The sequence below is a fragment of the Trachemys scripta genome, chromosome 5 (assembly GCF_013100865.1).
Source record: "Trachemys scripta elegans isolate TJP31775 chromosome 5, CAS_Tse_1.0, whole genome shotgun sequence".
Classification (NCBI taxonomy): Eukaryota; Metazoa; Chordata; order Testudines; family Emydidae; genus Trachemys; species Trachemys scripta.
The window spans coordinates 27460909-27481558 of NC_048302.1; the positions used below are offsets into that span (position 1 = coordinate 27460909).

General features: G+C 42.2%; 1 protein-coding gene and 1 long non-coding RNA gene across 4 annotated transcripts in view; one reads left to right on the forward strand and one right to left on the reverse strand.

Annotated features, from left to right (window-relative positions):
* Positions 1-618, reverse strand: part of PPP3CA (protein phosphatase 3 catalytic subunit alpha) — a 306754-nt gene extending 306136 nt beyond the window's left edge. For 2 of the 3 annotated variants that reach the window (XM_034770986.1, XM_034770988.1), the window contains exon 1: positions 86-618. In XM_034770986.1, coding sequence (XP_034626877.1) covers positions 86-143 — 58 coding nt within the window. In that variant the 5' untranslated portion in view covers positions 144-618. The remainder of the gene's footprint in view (positions 1-85) is intronic. The other variant, XM_034770987.1, reaches the window with a different exon arrangement.
* Positions 619-7471: 6853 nt separating this feature from the next.
* LOC117878307 lies at positions 7472-19729 on the forward strand. Its single transcript, XR_004645948.1, has 5 exons — positions 7472-7617; positions 12685-12754; positions 15970-16029; positions 18303-18414; positions 19302-19729. It is a non-coding gene; the product is annotated as an uncharacterized LOC117878307 (long non-coding RNA).
* The last annotated feature ends 921 nt before the right edge of the window (positions 19730-20650 follow it).

A 20650-nucleotide genomic window follows, 5' to 3' on the forward strand; every position in this document is an offset into this window, starting at 1 on the left:
TAGCCAAATTAAAAAAAATGGAGGAGGGGCAGTGGAAGCAGACAGCTGTCTGTGTGTGTCCGTCTGTGCACGGCACAGCACTTACCTTTCACCACCCTGTCCGTCGTTGATAACTTCGGATCAATTGCCTTATGCTCAGACATTTCCAGCAGCCGGGGGCAGGAGGGAAGGGCTCTCTCCCTCACACAGCGCAGACACAAGGCTGAGACGGCTACTGCAGCAGCAAACGGCCAGTCAGTGTCTCTGGGTCCTTGGCTCTGGTTAAAGTTACTGCCCCCTTGCCTGCTGCTTGCTTTGCTTTCCTTCTTCTCCTCCTCCTCCTTCTTCCTCCTCCGCCTCCTCCTCTAGTTAATTATTTATCTCAATCACGCCACTCGCTTCCTTATTTATATTTTTTGCATAAATAACGGGCAAAAGCAGCCAGAAAAATTAAATTTTAAAAAACAATCAGGGTGCAAATGCAGCAGCCCCGGGCTTCCTTCCCCCACAGCAGCAGAACGGCTGCTGCTCCAGCTCCTCCGGCTGCTGCACTGGATCTGGATACGTCTCTTCCCCCTCCTCTCTCCTTTCACTCACATAGGCACAGCCACTAAGCTGCACACGGTCCAAGGCGCAACCTACCCTCACCGCCTAGCCTTACACCCGCATCTCCCTCCCAGCTCCCTCTCCCCCGCCCCCATCTCTCTCTCTCGCAGCCATTGGCTCAGGCCGGGCTGCCAATCACTGTCAGGTAACTGCCGCCCGCCTCTCCTCCCAGGTGTTCTGACGGTTCTCACCATTAGCCGGGTTGGGGGCAGGCGGGGAGGGGGAGCACAGCAGCAGCAGCTGGGGGTGGAATTCTCCCCGGAGCGTTCTAAAGGCTTGGTTGAGCAGCAAGGGGAGTAGTAAAGCGCCTTGTGTGATTTGCCTTGGGGCTCGGGGACGGGGAGGTGGGCTGGAGGGAAGCTCTAAGCTGTACCCTGCTATTGCACCGCGGCTGGCGATGAGTTACCGGGAGAGAAGCGGTGTTGGGGGGTGTCTTCCCCTTTTTTAAAAAAAAACCCAAGGCCACAACAGCAGCAGCAGGGAGATAGCGCGCGTGTGTCATTAGCTGGCGGGGGCGGCCTCCGCCTGTCACTCACTGTAGCTACTGCTACACAACAGGAAAAGCTCCAGGGTGATCGCGCCTGCGTGTGTATCCCTTGCAGTAAGGCACAGACACGACACGACAGGCTTGTCCATGCACCGCTGCAGCCCCTTTCCCTTTGGGGTTAGGGGCAGCCGTCAGTTAGGTTTCCTCTTGCTCCGGTGCCTTTATCAACCAAGCTCCCGACAATAGCTTTTCCCTGTTTTTCCTTCTTGCTTGTAGTGCTGCTCTGCGAAAGAAGGAGGAGGAGCCTTGGCTGGTTGGGATGGGAGCTTTCCAGTTGGAGGGTTGATGGATGGATTTTCACTAGCGGCTACCATTTAACCAACCAATGTATAATTGATTAGAGTAAAGTCACTGTAGCGTTTGGGGGAGGGGGGAAGAACCTTACAATCAGGAAATGCCGAGGTGCTGAGCTAGCTGCAAAGGCTATTGCAGATCCCGAATATTAGATTATTATATTGTATGTCCTTTTACCTTTCCTCTGCTTTGTACAGCAAAAACCACAGTATTTCAATAAATAATAATGGGTGTGGGAAAGGATGGTATTGTAAGGCATAGGTCTAGAAGTTCCATGGACACTGCCCCAGACTTGTTAGGTGATCCTGGGCAAGTCACTTAATATCTCTGTACAGAGCTGGCGCTAGGCAGATGCAGACTAAGCAATTGCTTAGGGCCCCAAGCAGCTAAAGGGGGAGAGGGGACGTTTGCTTTTTATTATAAGAACTTGCCTGTTTTAGTATTGGGTGAGCAAAAATATTCCTGCTTAGGGCCTTCAATGGGGTAGCACTGGCTCTGTCTCTGTGCCTCAGTTTCAGGACATGGTATGTAAAGGGGCTAATAATGCACATTTCCCAGGGATGCTGGATGCTTAATTCATTAATGCTATAAAGTATTTTGAGATCCTCAGATGGAAGCCACTGTGAATGCAAAATGTTATTATATAGTTTTAGTTTCTAGAGAGAAATCATCTTCAGACTCAATATTTTTGTTTCTGTTTTCTGATTATTGATGATGGCATTGCAATTCAAGAAATACCATTACATATATTTCTGAATCTGCCTTGATTAAAAATAAAAAGTTATGCAAATCTTAAAAAATCTTTAAAGTGTGTGTGCACATACACAAACATACACAAACAAACACAATCTTTTTGAGATCTCACACATGCACAGATTTTGAAAAGAGCTCAGTATGACAGATATTGCAACTGCATGCAATATCTTTGGGGGAACATACTGTATTAAGTTTATGAATAGCTGATGTATCACTCTTGGTCAGGGATCATATGCAATTTGGGGGAGGGGGAGGTTGCCACAGTGCCTCCAGGAACTATAAAACAGTGGGGGAGGGAGGGTGATTAAGGTGGTAAACACTACCAGAGAGGTACCACTCCCCTGGGGAGGCTTGCAATAAATGGTTCAAACTGGGTTTTCCAGAGACCAACAGACAGAGAAAGGTCTTTTGGTATAGAAAGGCTGGGACTACACTGGCTGGGGCCCTTCTTTCTGAACCAGCAAACAGACAGGACCTTCTGTCTCATCCGTTGCAGAAGGAATGGAAAGACTTTGGCCTACTAGGGCCCCCATAAGGCTGATAGGTGACCTCTGTTAATATTTTAGCATAAGTATAGGAACTTTTGTATTTTTTTATGTTTTCTCTGTAACTTGTAATTGTTGGCAATATGCAGTTCATAGTCGGAGAGAAAGCAATGCACAGGCACTAGCCATTAGGGTCCAAACTGGTTTGCGGGGGATATCACAATGTAAGGCAGGGAGCTATGCAGCCTTCAAATGCCCCTCAGAAGGAAGTGAGACAAGGTAACGGGTGGAGCCCTGAGACCCGGCTAGACATTCCTGGAGTGGACTACGAAGGAGGGAACAGAGGTGCAGTTACCCTGAAATTGAAACACTCAGCACCTAGCAATTTCCATTGTCCTTAATGGGAATTAGTGGATGCTGAGCTCTTTTGAAAATCTCACCCTGGAGTGAGTTTTACATGGGTGGACCATTGTAACCCACTGGACCCATACATAGCACCATTCCAGTTGATCCTCCATCCACCTCCACAGAGCCCATTGCAGCATCAAGGCCTTCCTCTTTCTGCTGAGTGAAAAGAATTGAGTTTTCTGGCCTTCACATATAACAAGCACAGAAGACAGCTTTTAATTGTAGGAGGGCCTGTGTTAAAGAATGATTTAATGTCAGAATATCTCACTGGCTTTGGAACAAAAAATAATAGAAAAAACAACTACCAATAATCAGGTAACTTGATGTTGCTAGAGTTCCTACCCAAAATGTGTCACTAGAATAATCTAGAAATGCCTATATCCCCCTTTACTTCTCAGTATTAAGAACCTTCAGAGATATAGATAAAAAATACAGTAAGAGAAAAAAGGGAAAACAGGAATAATCATGCTTAAACGTGTTGTGGACTGATTGCATCCTACTATATGTCGATCAGTAGGCATGTAGAAAGGTCTGTAAATGGATCAGCAATGCTGCACATATTGTGCAGCTGTCCATTGAACTTTGTTTATTGCCAGCCAAATTTCTTTGACTGGTGAGGAAACCTTCATCGTTGTTCCATAGAAAGAGTTATTCACGTCCACTGGTACTATAATTGTAGTAGTAATCTCCTTCCTTAATAGACTTGGTGCTTGAACCAGAGCCACTATTCTCTCCTAACACTTTAACATCCCCACAACTGGCTGACTATTTGCTTGACTGGAATGAAATGGGGCAGCCTAGCTGGTAGCACCTGCTGCAAGTTATTTATTTACTGATGCCAGTACAACAGCTCAGGCCTAATTCACACAGAAGGGGAAGTACATATCCAGTGCTTCTATTAATAGTATTCTAGTGTGTAATTCTTCCATGTGGAAGCCAGCTCTAGGACTGTCTACTACCTGCACCCTTGCTCCAACTACTCATGTTGTCTTGATCTTTAGACTTCTTCCTTGAATGCACCTAGTCAGAGCCCTAGGTAACACACCTCAAAGGGAAAGGACACCATTCTACACCTCTCTCTGACTGAGACCTTGAGCAACTAAAGGGCCCCCACATACCCCATCTGTTCTCAGAGGTGCAGGGGTTTGCTCCCTTTTTGGACAGTTTAGTTTAATGCAGTGGGTTAAGCTAAACAGAAACAAGGCAGTCTTATTCCTGAATATGATTAGTTACCCATGAAGTTATATAAGAGTAACTGTTCCTGAATAACTCCATGTGTAGACAATCCCTTATTGACAGATGCCTGCTCCTCTTTTGCACTGTCCTATACTGTGATTTTGGTGGGTTGTTTGCTTGTTTTTTAAATCTTCTTTCTTGGTTGCTGTTTTTTAAGGATGCTGTAGTGACAGGGACAGAGTACCACTTGTAGCAGAGGAATGCCTTGGCTGACAAAGCAAAAGAACCTGTACAGCCTGTGCAAGAGGAAGCCATATGTGTGCTGTGGCCAACTTCATGCGTGTGAATTACCATTCTTTGAGTTGTTTGTTGTTTTTGAAGCTACACTTTGTTGCTTGCTATTAGCCCATAGCTGTGAGAATGTGAGATATACATTCACTTCACTAAAGAAAGACAATACAAAAAGGGTGACTGTGATGGGGTTTCCAGGGTGCAGCCTGAACTGAGGGACTGCTGAGCCTTCTGTCCCACCATCCTGGGGTATCCCTCTCACACTGCGATGCTGTGACAAGCTATAAACCTCTGGCAGGTACTGCACTTACTCAGACATCCGCAGCCAGGGACACATCCAACTGAGTTACATGAATGCTTGTCCTAGCCACTCATGAACCAACAATAGAGAGGCTCCAGCCAATTCCCCCCAGCTCCTCAGCCTTACATTCCTGGAATATACTGTCTTGCCCTAGTTAGAAGCATGACCAGTGTAAGTTTATTACCCAGTCTACCCCTGTGGAGAGGACATACACTAGCCCAGTGGTTTTCAGACTTTTGTATTGGTGACCCCTTTCACATAGCTAGGGTGACCAGATGTCCAGTTTTTAAAGGGGCAGTCCCATTTTGGGGGATTTTTTCTTCTATAGGTGCCTATTACCCTCCACCCCCGTCCCGTTTTTTCACAGTTGCTATCTGGTAACCCTACATATAGCAAGCCCCTGAGTGCAACCCCCCTTATAAATTAAAAACACTTTTTAATATATTTAACATTATAAATGCTGGTGGCAAAGCGGGGTTAGGGGCAGAGGCTGACAGCTCGCGACCCCCCCTGTAATAGCCTCGTGACCCCCTGAGGGGTCCTGACCCCCAGTTTGAGAACTCCTGCACTAGCCTTTGTAATCTGAGCTGAGATTTTCCAAGCACTTAAAACAAAACACACTGTTTTAGGTAAAATGTAAAACAGATTTATTAACTACAGAAAGGTAGATTTTAAGTGATTATAAGTAGTAAGCATAGAGATCAAAGTTGGTTACCTAAGAAATAAAATTTGAGTTCTATAAACTACACAATATTTGAATCAAGCAGTGTCTCACCCTGATAGATAGTACAAATAAGTCACAGACCTTGAATACATAGGCCGGAACTCTCCTCCACCCAGGGCCAGCCTCCCCAGTTAAAAATCTTTGTCCTCCAGATGTGTTTCCAGGTGTTGAGTTGTGAGGGAAGTGAGGCCAAGTCATAATGTCACTTCCCTTTTTTTATAGTTTCTTCCAGGTTGCTGGAAAGATGTATGCCTGTGACATGAGGGTCCACCCCCATCGGTCAAACTTTCTCCATTGTCTACGTGCTTTCTCTGAGAAGTCTTCTGGGATGGTCACTGGGAGTGTGGACATCAGCACATCTGGCTACTCCACTGTTGCACCTGAAAGGCTAGTTGTGGGTATTCCCAACCTCACAACATTATTTCTGTAACATACACATAGCAAAACTTCATGACTTATCATATGATAGCTCATACAATCCAACAGGATACTAATGTTCAACAGATCAAGACTTTCAAAATGATACCTCACAAGGCATACTTAGTAGAAAACGAATCATAATTATATGACAGTGCTGAATGTGGGGGTTCCAGGGTATTGCTTTGAGGTACAGAGTGCCACAGTGACAAATGCAAACTACAGCATGGATTTTTAGCTTGTTGGGATAGCAACAGTAGTGGGAGTAGCTACTATTGTGATTTAATAAAATGAAGTCAGTGCCCAATCAGTACAAAATGTTCAAATACAACTATGTTCCTTCTGTTACTCTTTGATTGGGCAAATCCTCAAGCTACATACAGGATGTATAAGGCTACCAATGCAGTAGATTCCACAGCTACCTCTGTGCTGCAGAGTAGGACTCTGGCAGCATTCTGTTCTGGAACAGGGAGGGAGGGAGAAGTATGTTAGGAATGTGGTGTGGCCAGTGGGTTCATGCACAGCACAGATCTCCTGGGCAACAACTTCATGAAGTGGGGAGCATCATTATTGTGGATTGAAAGCTATCAAAATGACATGGGAAGAAGCTAAGACTGCAGCAAGAGACCATCAAAGATGGAAAGCAGTGGTGAAGGCCCTATATTCCTCTAGGAACAGAAAGATATAAGTCAGTCAAGTCATGCTGCCCATATCCACAGTTGTCATTCCCAGCTCTATATGTATATATCCTGGGTTCTACTTGGAAGGCCTCACTGGGAGGTAGGATTCAGCCCTCCCAACCTATACTATCCACAGGCAAATCCCATTACCAGGCTTTGCTCATGGGACTAAAATTAGGTCTTATTTCATAACAAAGATACATGATTGCCACTAATGCTGTGTGATGCAATTCAGGGTCAAATAGTACCCTATATGCCTATAGTACTTCTAGAAACTGCTAACTTTTTTTTTTAATCTTCTGTTATTTTATTTCTATGTTTTTGACCTTATTATTTTTTTATTTTCATCCACTCAGTAGGGGTGTTTGTTTATGCTGCTGCTGCATAAGCTTGGTCTTCCCTTCCAATGGACAATTTCATTTTTCAGGTATTTTTTTAAAAGTCACGATATCCATATTTCATAGCACAAAAGTGAGTAAAAACCCCATTTATCAGATCTATCATCTTGCTACACAATGTGATACAAGCATGGCAGGGCTAAAATGCACGACTGCTCTATCAAGGGTGCAGTGAGGCCTTTACCTTGTAACTTGGTTCTATTTGGACATTACTTCAGTTCAGTTGCAAGTGCTCCCCATAGCTTCAAAGCCATGCTATGAAAAGGAGGGAGACGTAAGACTCTCCTCTCTGCTTCATACATGGATTTTAAATAGAGAACTTTCTACTGGCTTTTGGTAGGATTTATTGTTATTTTGGCAGTAAGAGTTGCATAATAGCTATTGATTATTGCTCACAGGGACATGCTGTTTTCTGTCTACATAAGTGGTCCTCAAACTTTTCCATACTGGGACACCTTTTCCAGACCAGAACAAGGATCCCTCTCATGTGACCAGATCCCCATATGACAGACTGACAATATCCCCTACTATCCTTAACAACGTTATGGAATTAAGGTAAACATTACTGAATTAAGTTAAAAATTACTGAATTAGTCTTAATACCCTTGGGGTACATTGTATTAAAAATGCAATTGTGTATTTGGTGTTGTAGCATTGTATGTACCTTGTCTAGCAGGGCGGGGGGATGCTAATGTACTTCCTCCATTATCAACACTTTGAAGGCATCCGCCTGGAGAGAGATGCATATGCCAATTCAAACTGGATTCTCCAGGGACCAATAGACAAAGAAAGGATTTTTGGATAAATAGTCTGGTTTTAAACTAGTGCAGGGCCTTCTTCCTGGTTTAGCAAATGGACAGGACCCCTGGTGCACGGAGGGCCCCAAGCCTTAGGATCAGGTTAGACAGACTGAGTCCTTGTTCTGAGGTGGGAGAGTTAATGGACTGCTACTGCCAGAATCCATGTTAGGTCAGGGTTACAAGTGGTAAGTTTATTACATACAGTACATGTAGGTTCTTTTAATAAAGTAGGCTGGCATACAAAGAACGGTGTGGTACCTTATAATTGTAGCAAGTACACCTATTAAGCATCTCTTAAGAGAAAGCAAGCAGGTGTCCTTGGGCAACCTGTCTGTGCTGGGAAATGCACAGTGAAGGGAGGGAACTGAGCAGCATGGACATACCCCAGGCAGAAGGCAGTGAAATGCAGTCTTCACCCAGAAAGGCAACAGCTGGGGAACTGGAAGCCTGACAATGGGTTCCCTTGCTGGGCCACTAAAGAGAAATACAGGTGCAGCTGCCCTGAACTATGATGCCTCACTCCCCTTTAACAATATGGGAGGAAGGGGGAGGATCATGACAATTAGGTTGAGAATCCATTGTCTATATATTTCAGGCAAAGTTTGTGAGGTTCTACCTTCTATTTTGTTTAAGGCCTATAGGGTAACATTTATTTCAGAGCAATGGGCCTGCACAAAGTCCCATGCACTCCTTGAGTCCCTCATTAACAAGCCAAACCAATTGTCTTCCACAAATATGGGGGGGATGCCTTGTCAAGCAAACCAGTACTGCTCCACTGCACAAAGGAGAGCTGGATGAAGGGCATGTAGGAAGTATGTGGGCCTGGATAATCACTCTGCCCTATGGCCACATGGCAAATTCCAGTATGCATGTCCTCACATCTTTCCCATTCCCCTAGTGGAACCTTCATAAGCACCTGTTGTGGCTACTTCAACCATTGTACTGAAGTAGTCTTGGCAGCTCATAGTGCTCCAGGACCTGTGGGAGGATTTATCCCTTGCTTGCACCCGTCTGGCATCTGGCTCAGCTACTTATCTAGGCCCTGAATTTGGCCCTAAATCTTCTAGTGGAGTTTAAGTGCTGCTTATGGCATTGTGAGGCCCTGTGCATAAGGGTGAATTTCACACAAATGCAGGCAATAGTTTAAATAAAGAACCAGATAGCATACGGAGGGCCTAAGGGTATAATAATGGAACTGTGTCAATTTTGAGGACAGAATGAAAGCAACAGCATCAGAAGGGAAAGCCATGGAAGGAATGTAGGCTAACTTGGAACTGTATTGCTGAAACAGTGCAAAAAGAGTAATAATAGTCGTAGGAGTGCCATGGGCAATATGTACTCATTGTATGTGACAATACAGAACGGGATAGACAACATTTTAAAGAAACCAAAGAATAATCACAGAAAGGAAGATGTGAAAGAAAAAAATTCCAAGAGTGACAGTTTTTAAAATAACCCCACTATGCCCCTTTGTGAAAGTTGGACTTGATAAAACCAATTCTTGACCAAAAGAAGCTCTGATTCTAGTCACGGGAAGTGAATGAATAGCTGCAGCTTGAATAAATCTCTAGTGTAAAACAGATCCCTAAGTTGGGTCTCTAGCCTAGACAGGTGTGTAAAGTTGATGGGAAATGTGAAAGGAACATTCTCACTGCACAGAAGTCAGGCAAAATCTCCATTCTTGAACTCTCAGGGCACACATATATGCACTGGTTTAAACAAACCACTGCAAAGCCCTGTGTGAACACATATCAGTTTAAAACTGGTTATAGCCATTTGATTTGCCCCTGTAAGTTTACGAATGCAAGCTAAACACATATAAGCCAGTTTTAAATCAGTTTAAGTGTTCACACAGAAAGATGCACCTATTTAACTAAATGGGTTTAAAAAATAAATCACATCTTTAGTTAAACCAGTGGGAAAGTATGGGTACACCAGGCTTTGCTGTGCCAAGAATGGGAAAGTTTGGTGCAGTCAGCAGCACTAAGATCCCCCAAAGAAGGAAAGGCAACATCCTGCCTCCCTTTACTGGTCTGCAGAGGAGTAAAAAGGCTATTAAACAGCAAGGGCTGTGCTTCCAAAAGCATTAGGGAGAAAACCTCCAGGAGTGGCTGCCACTACAGTCTTTCCCCAATGCAAACAGTGGCTTAAAGCCACAATCTTGTCAAGAGTAGTTAGCATTCCCCAGGGATCAAATCCTGCAATCCTTAATCAGGCATTGATTTCAGTGGGATTTTAGCATGTGTAAGGTCCACAGAATTTCTGAAGGGGTTTTAAAGTATTATCTAAATGAATAATAAAGCCTTCCAGGAATCAGTAAGTAAAAAAAGAAATGGGATTATTTTTATAGAAAGGAGCAACCATCATGGCTAGCAGATATGTGTTGAGAGAGAAACAGACAATACTCGCAAGAAGGAAATAAGGAAATAAGTTTGGGGACATAAATTTGTATTATAAACTTTCCAATACATGGTATGGACTTAATCTTGCTGCAGTGTTAAAAACTGCTTGGTGTGGCAACAGCTGAAAGAATTCTGAAATAAAGTGGGATGCTTAAGGTGGACATTACCCAAAATGCTTTTCTGTTCCCCCCTCCTACCCCCCAGCAATCAACAATGCTGTGGTCTAAGAGCCTACAACAAACTGAAAAGTTTGGATGTGTTTTTTTTTCCCAAGGAAGGGAGATTTAGTTGGTTTTATTAACATGCAATAAATTATTTATGTTTGCTGGCTTTAAAGCCAGAAAGAAATATAGATGAAATCCCCCTAATTTCAGGGTAACGTCTGTGGAACATATCCTGGAGGAAATGATTTATTCAGATGTCCTCACCGCCAACCTCAGCCTCAGTAGTAACAGCAGACCATAATGGGGGTCAGAAGTGAGATGATTAATCAAAATAAGTTACTACTTAAGGAACAAACATTCAGAAGTTCAATTTAGTTGCAAAATAACACAACACACCTCTAACCAAGCACAAAATGTGTCCTATGATTTATTATTTAGAGAATCAGAGTGAGTACAAAAAGGAGCAACAGAATAGAATGTGCATTCTGCTAAGTGATCTCCCATGCTATGCCTTTTCCAAAGAACTTTGTAATGGAAGAAAGGACAGAACAACCTGATCTCTGATTGCAGCCATAAAATACTCATATTTACAAAGCAAAGCACTGAAGCTTACCATAAAATCTAAGGAGCTTTAATGAATAGAATTGCTCTGTAACTTACACATGTTGGCTTAGTGGGGACATTTAAAAAAATCATCAGTTTTGGTAATACTGGTAGTTTGTAATTTATGTATTTCAGGTCCTGATTCTCATTTACACCCAAAGGGGCCTTTAAAAAGGTGTAAGTTACACTCCCAATGAGGTAAAATGCCTTAGTGTAAATGAGAATCACACAGCTAAGTGACCACAAACTCTAAACAACTAATGCAAATTTAGGCTCCAAACCTGTAAACTGCTCTTTGCAAACCCTGGAACCTCCTGGGAAACCTCCAGTGACTTCAATGGGACTCTGTGCAGGAGTAGAGGTCTTCCCATGCAGAACAGCTTCAGGATAAGGATGTCAATATCTCAAAAAAAAAAAAAAAGTAGATGTCATTTAAAAATCTAAATCCCCAGGCATGCCAGAGAACTTGTCCTTCAATCAAATTGCTTTTTTAAATGATTTTCAACTTCTTATATTTAATATAAGAATCCCATGAACTGCAGACTATTTTCCTCCCCTCTGCTTACTCAGAGACATTCAGCACATCAACACATACATAAATCTTTTCGCCTAGACTGAGTTGTTAAAAAATTTACCCAGTGGTTCATACAATCGAGTCGGATTAGAACTGTTCATAATACAGCACCAGCACAGTTGAAAAGCATTCAGTGGGTACATTTTATTTACAAAATAAAACATTTTATTGGTGGACTGCACATTCAGCCTATAAATTGCCTCATTCTCCTGCACTGCACTAACCATCCGTACACAGTATATTTCAACCAGCCATTCTCACTATCTTACAATTGCTAATACATAATGCTAGTTAGGAGGTGCTTTGTAATCACACTGCTTTCTGACTAAGACGGAAATATTTCTCTATCCCTCCCTTGAGTTCACAAGTATCCCAAAGTGTAATAATTTCTTGCTGGTTGTCTTCCAAAAGGATGTTGTGAGCCCCTCTACAGTTCAGCTAAGGTGAATTTCACCCTTGTGCAGAGGGTGAACACAAGGCCATATACCAAATAAGTCCCATTTAAGTCTTTGGAATAAGGGCTAAATAGGATTTAAATGGTGCTTTGGCCTCATGCTGACCTTCTGCACAGGGGTGAATTTAATTCTTGTCGTAGAATATCTGTACAAGGAGGCAGGTTTTGAATTAAGTAGCAAGACTTGATGTCAAAAATAAAAAAATATTCATTAGTACTATAAGCAGATGATTTCTGCAATGACAGAAGCATGTTAAAACCTATTAGTAATAAAAGCTGAATCCATATTTCACAGTATGCTGTAACAAAACCTGTTGTAAAATATTGGTTTTAGAGACTGTGTTTAAAAGATGGATTTAAGAATCTACAATGCCTGCTGTACCATCTTGTATGATTTTAAAACAATAAGAAATCACTTAAAATATTCCTTAATATAAAGTTTTGTTAAAACGTATATTCTTTTATAACATTTTTATTGACTTTCACGTAAACACAAGTATCCCCAGCCTAGAAAAATATGAAAAGAAATTTTCAAAATTGCTTATGATGTCAATAAAGGAAAAGAAAGAACTCTGCTTTACATGTATCATTAAATAAAATTTAAAATGTTATCAATTTTAACCAGGGGATTGAAAACAGGAGAAAGTGGATAAGAAGAAACAAAGGGAGGGAAGAAGAACTTTATAACAAAAAAGGTAAAAACAAAGAACCACTAATATAATCTAGAAAAGGTCCCCAAATGGTGTCCAAAATGGTTAATTTGTAATTGGTTATGATTATGCATAACAGGATGCTTCTGTTAAAGATACGAGGCAGAAACCCCACTGGGTGTAAATTGTCATAGGTCCATTGAAGTCACTGGAACTGTGACCGTTTATATCAGCGGAGGCTCTGCATCATAGAATCTCGGAAATATTGCATCCCATAGAAGACGAGGAAACTATGATTTGAAACTCATTTCTACTTCATCCCTGCAGAATGGGAGTTTATCTGCACAGTCACCTTGCACGGTCCATTACCCTGGGTAGCATCGTCATGCTGCCATTGTCTGACTCCCCGTACAGTTGTGCTGTAGGAGCTATGCAAGAGAATGTGTGTCTGAATTAACACTTGATCATATAGTCACTCTGATAGCCACAACCTAGCCCATGGAATACACAATGGAGAATGCCTGTGCCTGTCCTGGTCTATGCTCTCCCACTCCTGCACCCTCAAAACTTAACACTACAGAGCTCTGGATAGGAGCTAGAGATGGGAGGAAAGCAAGCTGAGCAGGCACTGTTCCCCTCTCCCCCTGGGATCTGATTGTTTTGGCTCTTCTCCCATCGCTGAAGCATAGAGAAGAATATTACAGAAAAGTCCTGTTACAGTAGGTCACTTAGTCTCCTCTTGATATGTAGGATTGTCTCCTGTAACTCTGTATATTGTCTTTTCTAGCGGAACAATCTCAGATTTCTAGTACCTGTTTAGTACAGTGGTACTTTGGCTGTCATTAAACATGTGCTGAGCCATGTTTTACTTTTTTTTATCCTTTATTTTTTCAATCCCTTTCTCAGTTCAGTGATAACTCACAGCAGGCAGAAACTGGCAGAAATAGGGAGGGCCATGTGAACACATTTTCCAAAGATTCTTTCCCACAACTCTGCCATTTTAGGACATTCCCTGCACATATGCTCGGAGTATCCAGAAGCACTTTCCAATACATTCCAGAGTCTCTTAATTCTAAACTGCCTTCTCTCAAGTGGAGTACAATTTTCCTAGTAGAAGTATATTTTGAGTTGCCTTTAACTCTGGCAACTCAAAATTGAGTTTGAAGCATCCACCCAAATATATGTCCAAGTAGAATCTGATTATGCTGCTCTCAAATAAAGAGGTTTGAGGTTTTTAAAAAAACCCTTATTTTCCTAAATAAAAACTCAATTTTTGATTGCAGTTCTAAATCTATAATTCGTGCCAACAGCAACACACACAGCAGCCAGCTTCCATCAGCATTGAGACTTCCCAGACAAGCTGTACAATATCACTCCAGAAACTGCTGAGGTTTGGCAATAATTGTAAGATCAATGGGAAGAAATAGTAGCAATAGAGGACAAATTTAATTGGGTAGAACCATATGGTAAATATTAGAATACTGAGGCTCTAACCTTTTAACTCTCAAATCTTGGGTTTAAATCCTGTCTTAGGTCATCAGTGGAAATTTAGTTGAGGCAATATTGGAAGTTATGGGTATCTAAATTCCACTATATACAGTTTCAGCTTATGTACGTTAGTGCAATAGTTAGACATACAGTAAAAAAGTTTGTATGGTCCTTAATTCACACTGAAATGGAAGAAGAGACAGAAGGAAAGATAATTGCCAAGGAATTAAGTAGATTTGCTTTTTCAAGTTTTGAATCACAAATCTAAGGGGAAAAACAGGTATGGATCTTTAGTGTATGTAAATTGTTGGAAAAAAGTCAAACACAGCACATGCTTCTCTTTTCTTTCATTTATTTTATTTCATACTGTTAAAAATAAAGATTTACTTTAGGACAGCCCTTTTCTATTAGTCCTGTGACTTTCTGGTATGTCTTTTTCAGGTTTTTTGGAGGCAGTGTTGTGTTTGACGAGAGACTTTCAGTCTGATTCTTCTCTGCCTTGTATCTTGAGTAGTCACCTGGGCAGAGGGAGAGCAAAACATTGCCACATCAGTCTTCTCCACTCCCACATCATAAGGAATAGTTTTGTTTCCCTGATTAAATGAGTTATGTAATTTAAAAGTAGGCATTGCAGATTTCAAATTATTAGATGCAATGGCTAGAAGTTGAAGCCAGCAAAGTTCAAATTGGAGATAAGATGCATTTTTAACAGTGAGGAACAGCTTGCCAGGTAATATAGTAAGTCCTCCATCACTTGGAGATTTAAAGCAAGTCTGGATATCTATCAAAAATATTGTTTACTTCATCCAAAAGTTATTGGGCTCAGTGCAAGAATAACTGGCTTATTTTGTGGAGAACTCGATCATCTTAAGGGTCTCTCCAGACCTTAAAAAGTTAGGAAGTGTACATTCAAGTATAAAACTGGCAATTTGAAATTTGCATTCACCGATTAGTTATGCAATTTTGAATGTACTTTTGTGGAATATCCAAGCATTCAAACTTCAAATTAGCTTTTTGTATGTACTCACACTTGTAAAGCTGGACTATACACACGAATATTTGCAAGCAGGAACCCTAAAGTGGTGCAAGCACAGCCAAATCAAAGTCATGTAAAATGGGAACAAATATTTTCAGATTTATTTTAGCAGCATTCATCTCCAATGGGTTGATTTAACCTGGAAGTGACTATGAACTCTTCGGACTCCACTGAATACACTTCTGCTGCTGCCTACAGTTGTAAAGTAAAGGGGCAGATGTAAAACCAAAGACAGAGTGCTTTATTTTTGTAGTTGAACAAGGTGGAGGTGCTAATGCTCCAGAAACACTGAAGCCTGTATTTTTTTCCTGAGGCATCAGTGTTTCTTAATGAGTCATAGTGAACTTCATTGTTTCAACACTGTGGGACAGACTGCCCCCTCCACCATAAAACCCTTAGGACAATGTTAGAGGGAAGGAAAGTCTGCAACAATTCCCTTCTGGAGCTCCCTCCAAGTGTCCTGTCAGAGATATACCTACTATAGATTTAACTGATGTAATTTCTCCCTGGAACGCAAGCCACCCCAAAATGGGCAGGGAGCCATGACCCACCACTTTCTAGGGTTCGTGCTAGAGTGGTTCAGCTCAGTCATAGGCATATGCCTACTAGGCGCAACCTGGTCTTCAGAAAGGAGGTTGACAACATGTCAGCTTCTCATCCACACCAGTCATACACCTGATAGCTGAAGATCACATTTGTCACTGCCTCCTCCAACAAAAAATTTCATTTGATGCAGGAGCAAACTTGTCATCACCTCAAGCTGACCATGTGAATCCTTTTCCCAGCTCCGTGCTCAGTAGGTATAAGGAAGAGAAATGTGCATGCCGTGGAAAAAATACAGAATTGTGTTTCTGAGAAGCTGGCTGACAAATAGCTTACAGTAAAACAATGGACCTCTCTGTCTTATGGCCCTGCAACAGTAGGACAGCTCCTTGTGAAGTGAGTCCAGGTCACTTCTCATGGTCTATCGCTGCTAGGCTATGTTCTTGCCAGTTATCTGTTTAACTGATGGGTGAATGTAGGCCATTAATCAATTGACTATTCTTGCCATAGGGAACCTGGCCATAATCATAGTTCTAAAACATTTTATCATATGCTTTATCAAAGAGCCTGGGCCCCATTCAGCCTTGGTATAAAGTTCTGAAGCCATTGGTTCACTCCATACCTTAATTTAAACCATACATTTCAGTAGTTGCACATGCTTACAACAGGGCTGAATTAATCTTGTGTACTTTTTAAACCCTTTGTAGAATACTGTCACTGCAGTCAGTGACCTTGGCAATTCAGAAGCTGTCACTCTTCTTTCCAAGTCAGCACTGAAGTAATGCTAGAGGAACCAGGTTGCTGCCTTTTAGATGAGATATAAAATTGAGATCCCCCTTGTGGTCATGAAAAATCCCATGCACTTTTCATGCAAATAGGCGTTAGTCCTACTTTCCTGCCTTAATTCAACTGGGAAATCACATTCTGCCTGCATGAAGCTCCCTGTTGTTTCAAATGAGTAAGACATTCCTGTTCATTGTTGCTATGCCTTTGATAGTCAGCCTTAGTGGGGTGGGGGGGAGGTCTCTGGTCTAGTCTTCCTCTTTGGAAGGAGTACAAATACCAGTATCCTAGTTATCCACCACATCAGTACACAAGAGGAGGCTTTTTCTTTTTCTTTCCCATGCCAGGGCAGCCAGCATCTAGATCATAATTTGAATCCAGTTGTAATAATTGTTGGGTTCTTTGGATGAAGGATGTTATCTGTACATTGGTATATCAATGTTCCATATTAATGCCAATTGTTAAGTATGTGTAGTCAGACACTCCCCTACTGAAACTGGACATGGACTTCATTAGAATCGGCACCCCTCTGGCCTCAAAACCAACATACAGGGATTTAAAATTATGAAGCACAGTGCCCTCCCAGATCACACCCTCTTATGGCACAGCATGACCCTGCAGACAGCCCACTCTCAGTTTCCTCCTGGATCTCTTAACAACGGTCCAGCATATTTAATACAACGTTCCTCTTCTTAGGGTCTAATTTATTACATTTTTACAAAATATAGTCTCCATTGGGCTTCAGGCCCAACCCCATCCCTCTTGGGTTGTCCAACTCATCTCTTACTCCAGGACTTCAAGTTCTCCAGTTCCTTCTGGGCCAGGGAGCTCTGCCAGTCCCACTGTAGCCCTGGCCTCTCTGGAGAGTCTTTCCTCTGGGTTCTCTTCTTGTCCTGGTCTAAACTCCCCCTCCTTTGGTTAAGGAATTCCACAACCCTCCTTATTGTGACTGTATTGTAGTTCAGGCAGGCTCCCCCAGCTCACCAGTATCCAGCCCTGCTCCACAGAGCCTCCTTTGGTCCTTGGACTCACACACTTCCTCCCCCTGGTTCAGGGCCCCCCACAGTCCTCCTTGGGGGTGTACTAAGATTCAGCCTTAAGCCAGCTTCTTCCAGCTGGCCCCTTTAAATTACTGCCCCCCAGGTCCACCCAGACTGCCACCAGCCTTTCAAACAGAATTTAAAACACCTTCATAACAAAGTCCTTCCTCCTACCCTCGGCCTGCCTGCCCAGCATCTCCGCTAAGGTGCATTCTTCCAATCATCCTCGCCACCTGAAGGCCATGTCACACCATCTCACTGCTTTCCTCCTGGGTTGGATGAGTCCTTCTCCTACTAAGGTGCCACAAGTACTCCTGTTCTTCTCCTACTAGTATCTCTCCCATTACAAGGGAAGAGGCACACTATGTACTGTCCTCCTAACCAGAATTGGTCCCGGTTGCTGAGAGAGAGAGGGGAGCTTTGTCCCACCCTACCCTATGAGGGTCCTGGTCTGAGGCCCTTAAAGGAACAGTAGCTTGGGTTTTTCCACCCAGCCACTAACTGTTATCTCGGGATCACTCTCTCTGCCCCACCATCTGCCTCTGCCCTCCCTAAGCCCTCTGTCTGCTCCAGAATTGCTGTAACCTTAAAGGGGGTGTATCATGGATCAGGGGTTGGATGACGCTAGTCCTTACTACCCTTTAAATGGGATAGACACCCTGTTACATTATCCAAAAAAAAGTGTTTTTCTGTTGACTTTCAGGAAATTTCATGACACAGTAGAGATTTACACATGTAGGACAGGAACACAGGGATGAAACAAGCCAGCTCTTTATTTTCACTGATGTTCTTTCCTTTTTGCTGCCTTCTCCCAGGTAAGGAAAGTGTTACCTATCTGTAGTGGTACAGTAATTTAAAGGAAAAGAAAAGCCTTTTTACAACAGTGTCATGTGTCAGTCCTCTCTGAATCATGGCTGTTGGTGCAGGGCCACAAGCTAATGGGGTGGTATCGTTCCACAGCTGTTCTGGCAACCAAGCATTGGTGTTTTACGTGACATGATTAGATTTACTGTGCAAGCTAATTGAAAAGGAGCTGAACAATTACTCCAGGTTTTGAGATAAGATTTTAATACTGATGTTTTTCTACTTGCTGTGTACCAAGACTCTCGAGGTGGAGTGAGTCGCAGCAGTAATAAGTAAGTGTTGACAGCTATTTATGTCAGGTCCTTTTGAATTTGTAAACAGAACTTGACAAAACTAAAGCAAGTGTCAAGAGGTTATTTCACACTTTGTTACACCACATAATGTGATATGAAGACATTTCAGAAAAGTTTAATACAGCAACAGAAAAAAAACCTGTGCTTTGTGGGACAAACAGCCAGATCACATTGGGGAAGCAAAAAACGACTTGACATACAGCGAGATTTTCTTCTTCTAACATTGCGCTGACAGCAGTAGTCCCACTAAAGAATGCTAGATTTAAAAGAAGAGGTACTTAGTGGCTCAAGTGTGTAGAGTGTGTGTGTATATATATATATATAGTGGAGAAGGGGTATTATATCATCTAAGCATTTTTTATTTATGTCCCATGGTGGCAGGGTCGGGGTGAGAATATAGAAAGTTTCATACTTTACCACCCTGTATTTAATTTTTTTTAAAGGCTTTAAAAACATGTGAAAGATTTGGCCTAGCCACAGGGAGGATATAGTTTGCACAACATGTGAGAAGTCAGCCACATCCTCTTCCACTGTTTCTTTTTTAGGTTTGATGGGAGCCCTTGGGAATCTACATGTAAGCAATACTCATGTCTTCATTCTGCTGCCAGCTTCTCTCAGCCTTCCCCTCCACTGTAAATCAACACGGGGAGAGAAATAAATGAAGAATGGGGGAAATGCCTCCTGGGAAACTGACTTTGTGGAGCAAGGTCTGCCAATGGATAACCCGACCTTGTGCATATAATTTTGGAATTAGTATTTGCCAGGATTCTACACAATGTCCCTGTTCTGTTTTTATAAGCATCTGATTGCATGGAACACAAGCTTTTATATCTTTTTCTAGGCCACATTTCTATTTTGTAATATGTTTCGAATCAAAGAGAAAAAGCAATCTCACACAATCAAGCTAGAGCTGCCATTAGATGATTCATTCTCTTTCAAAGAGGATTACCGGTCAAAGCCACCCAAAAACAACCTCAGGATGATCTTGCAATTTTGCAGGGAGGATATGCCTAAAAAGAGTTAAGCAGGCCTGCAAGATTAGTCAGCAACACCTGTTTTACTGTCTACATATTCAGTTCTCTATTACCACTGCCCATAATCCCTCTCTTTTTCCTCCTCTTTAAAAAATTATGAGTTTGGCACAGTAACACCAAACAAGTGCATTCCAAGAGTTGAACAATTTGGTATACTTAATAGGTACCTACTCCCATTATAAATTATGTATACTGTATGAAAACATAGGGCATTCTTCTCTGACTTACACTAGTGTAAATCAGGAATAACTCTGTGGAAGTCAGTGGAGTTACACTAACGTATGTGAGAGAAGAATCTACCCCAATGTAGCTACCAGAGTTGCCAACTCTAATGATTTATTGTGAGTCACCTGATGTTTGATTTTTTTTTAGCTCATGGGGTCATGTTATTTTGTGAAAATATCAGCTTTCATTTACTATTTAAAAAATTAAGTCTGCAGGGGAAAGCTTGAATATGCAAACCCTTGACTAAAAAAAACCCAGAAGAACCCCCACATTTTATATTGTTTAAAATCTCATTAGTTTGAAGCCAATTGCATGATTTTGCGGGGGCCTAAACACTTGGGGTTGCAACACTGAGCTTCCCTTCAATAAGGCAGGTGTATGTGATAGGTAAGACAGACCAATAAGGAACACACAGGCACATAGGGTGACCAGACAGCAAGTGTGAAAGATTGGAACTGGGTGGGGGTAATAGGAGCCTATATAGGAAAAAGACTCAAAAATCGGGACAGTCCCTATAAAATCGGGACATCTGGTCATCCTACATGCACAGAACATTATGTATTAGTCTGTTGTCCAGACTGGTTGTCCTCTAAATAGTATCTGAAATTCTATATAATTAATGTTGTGTCTATACA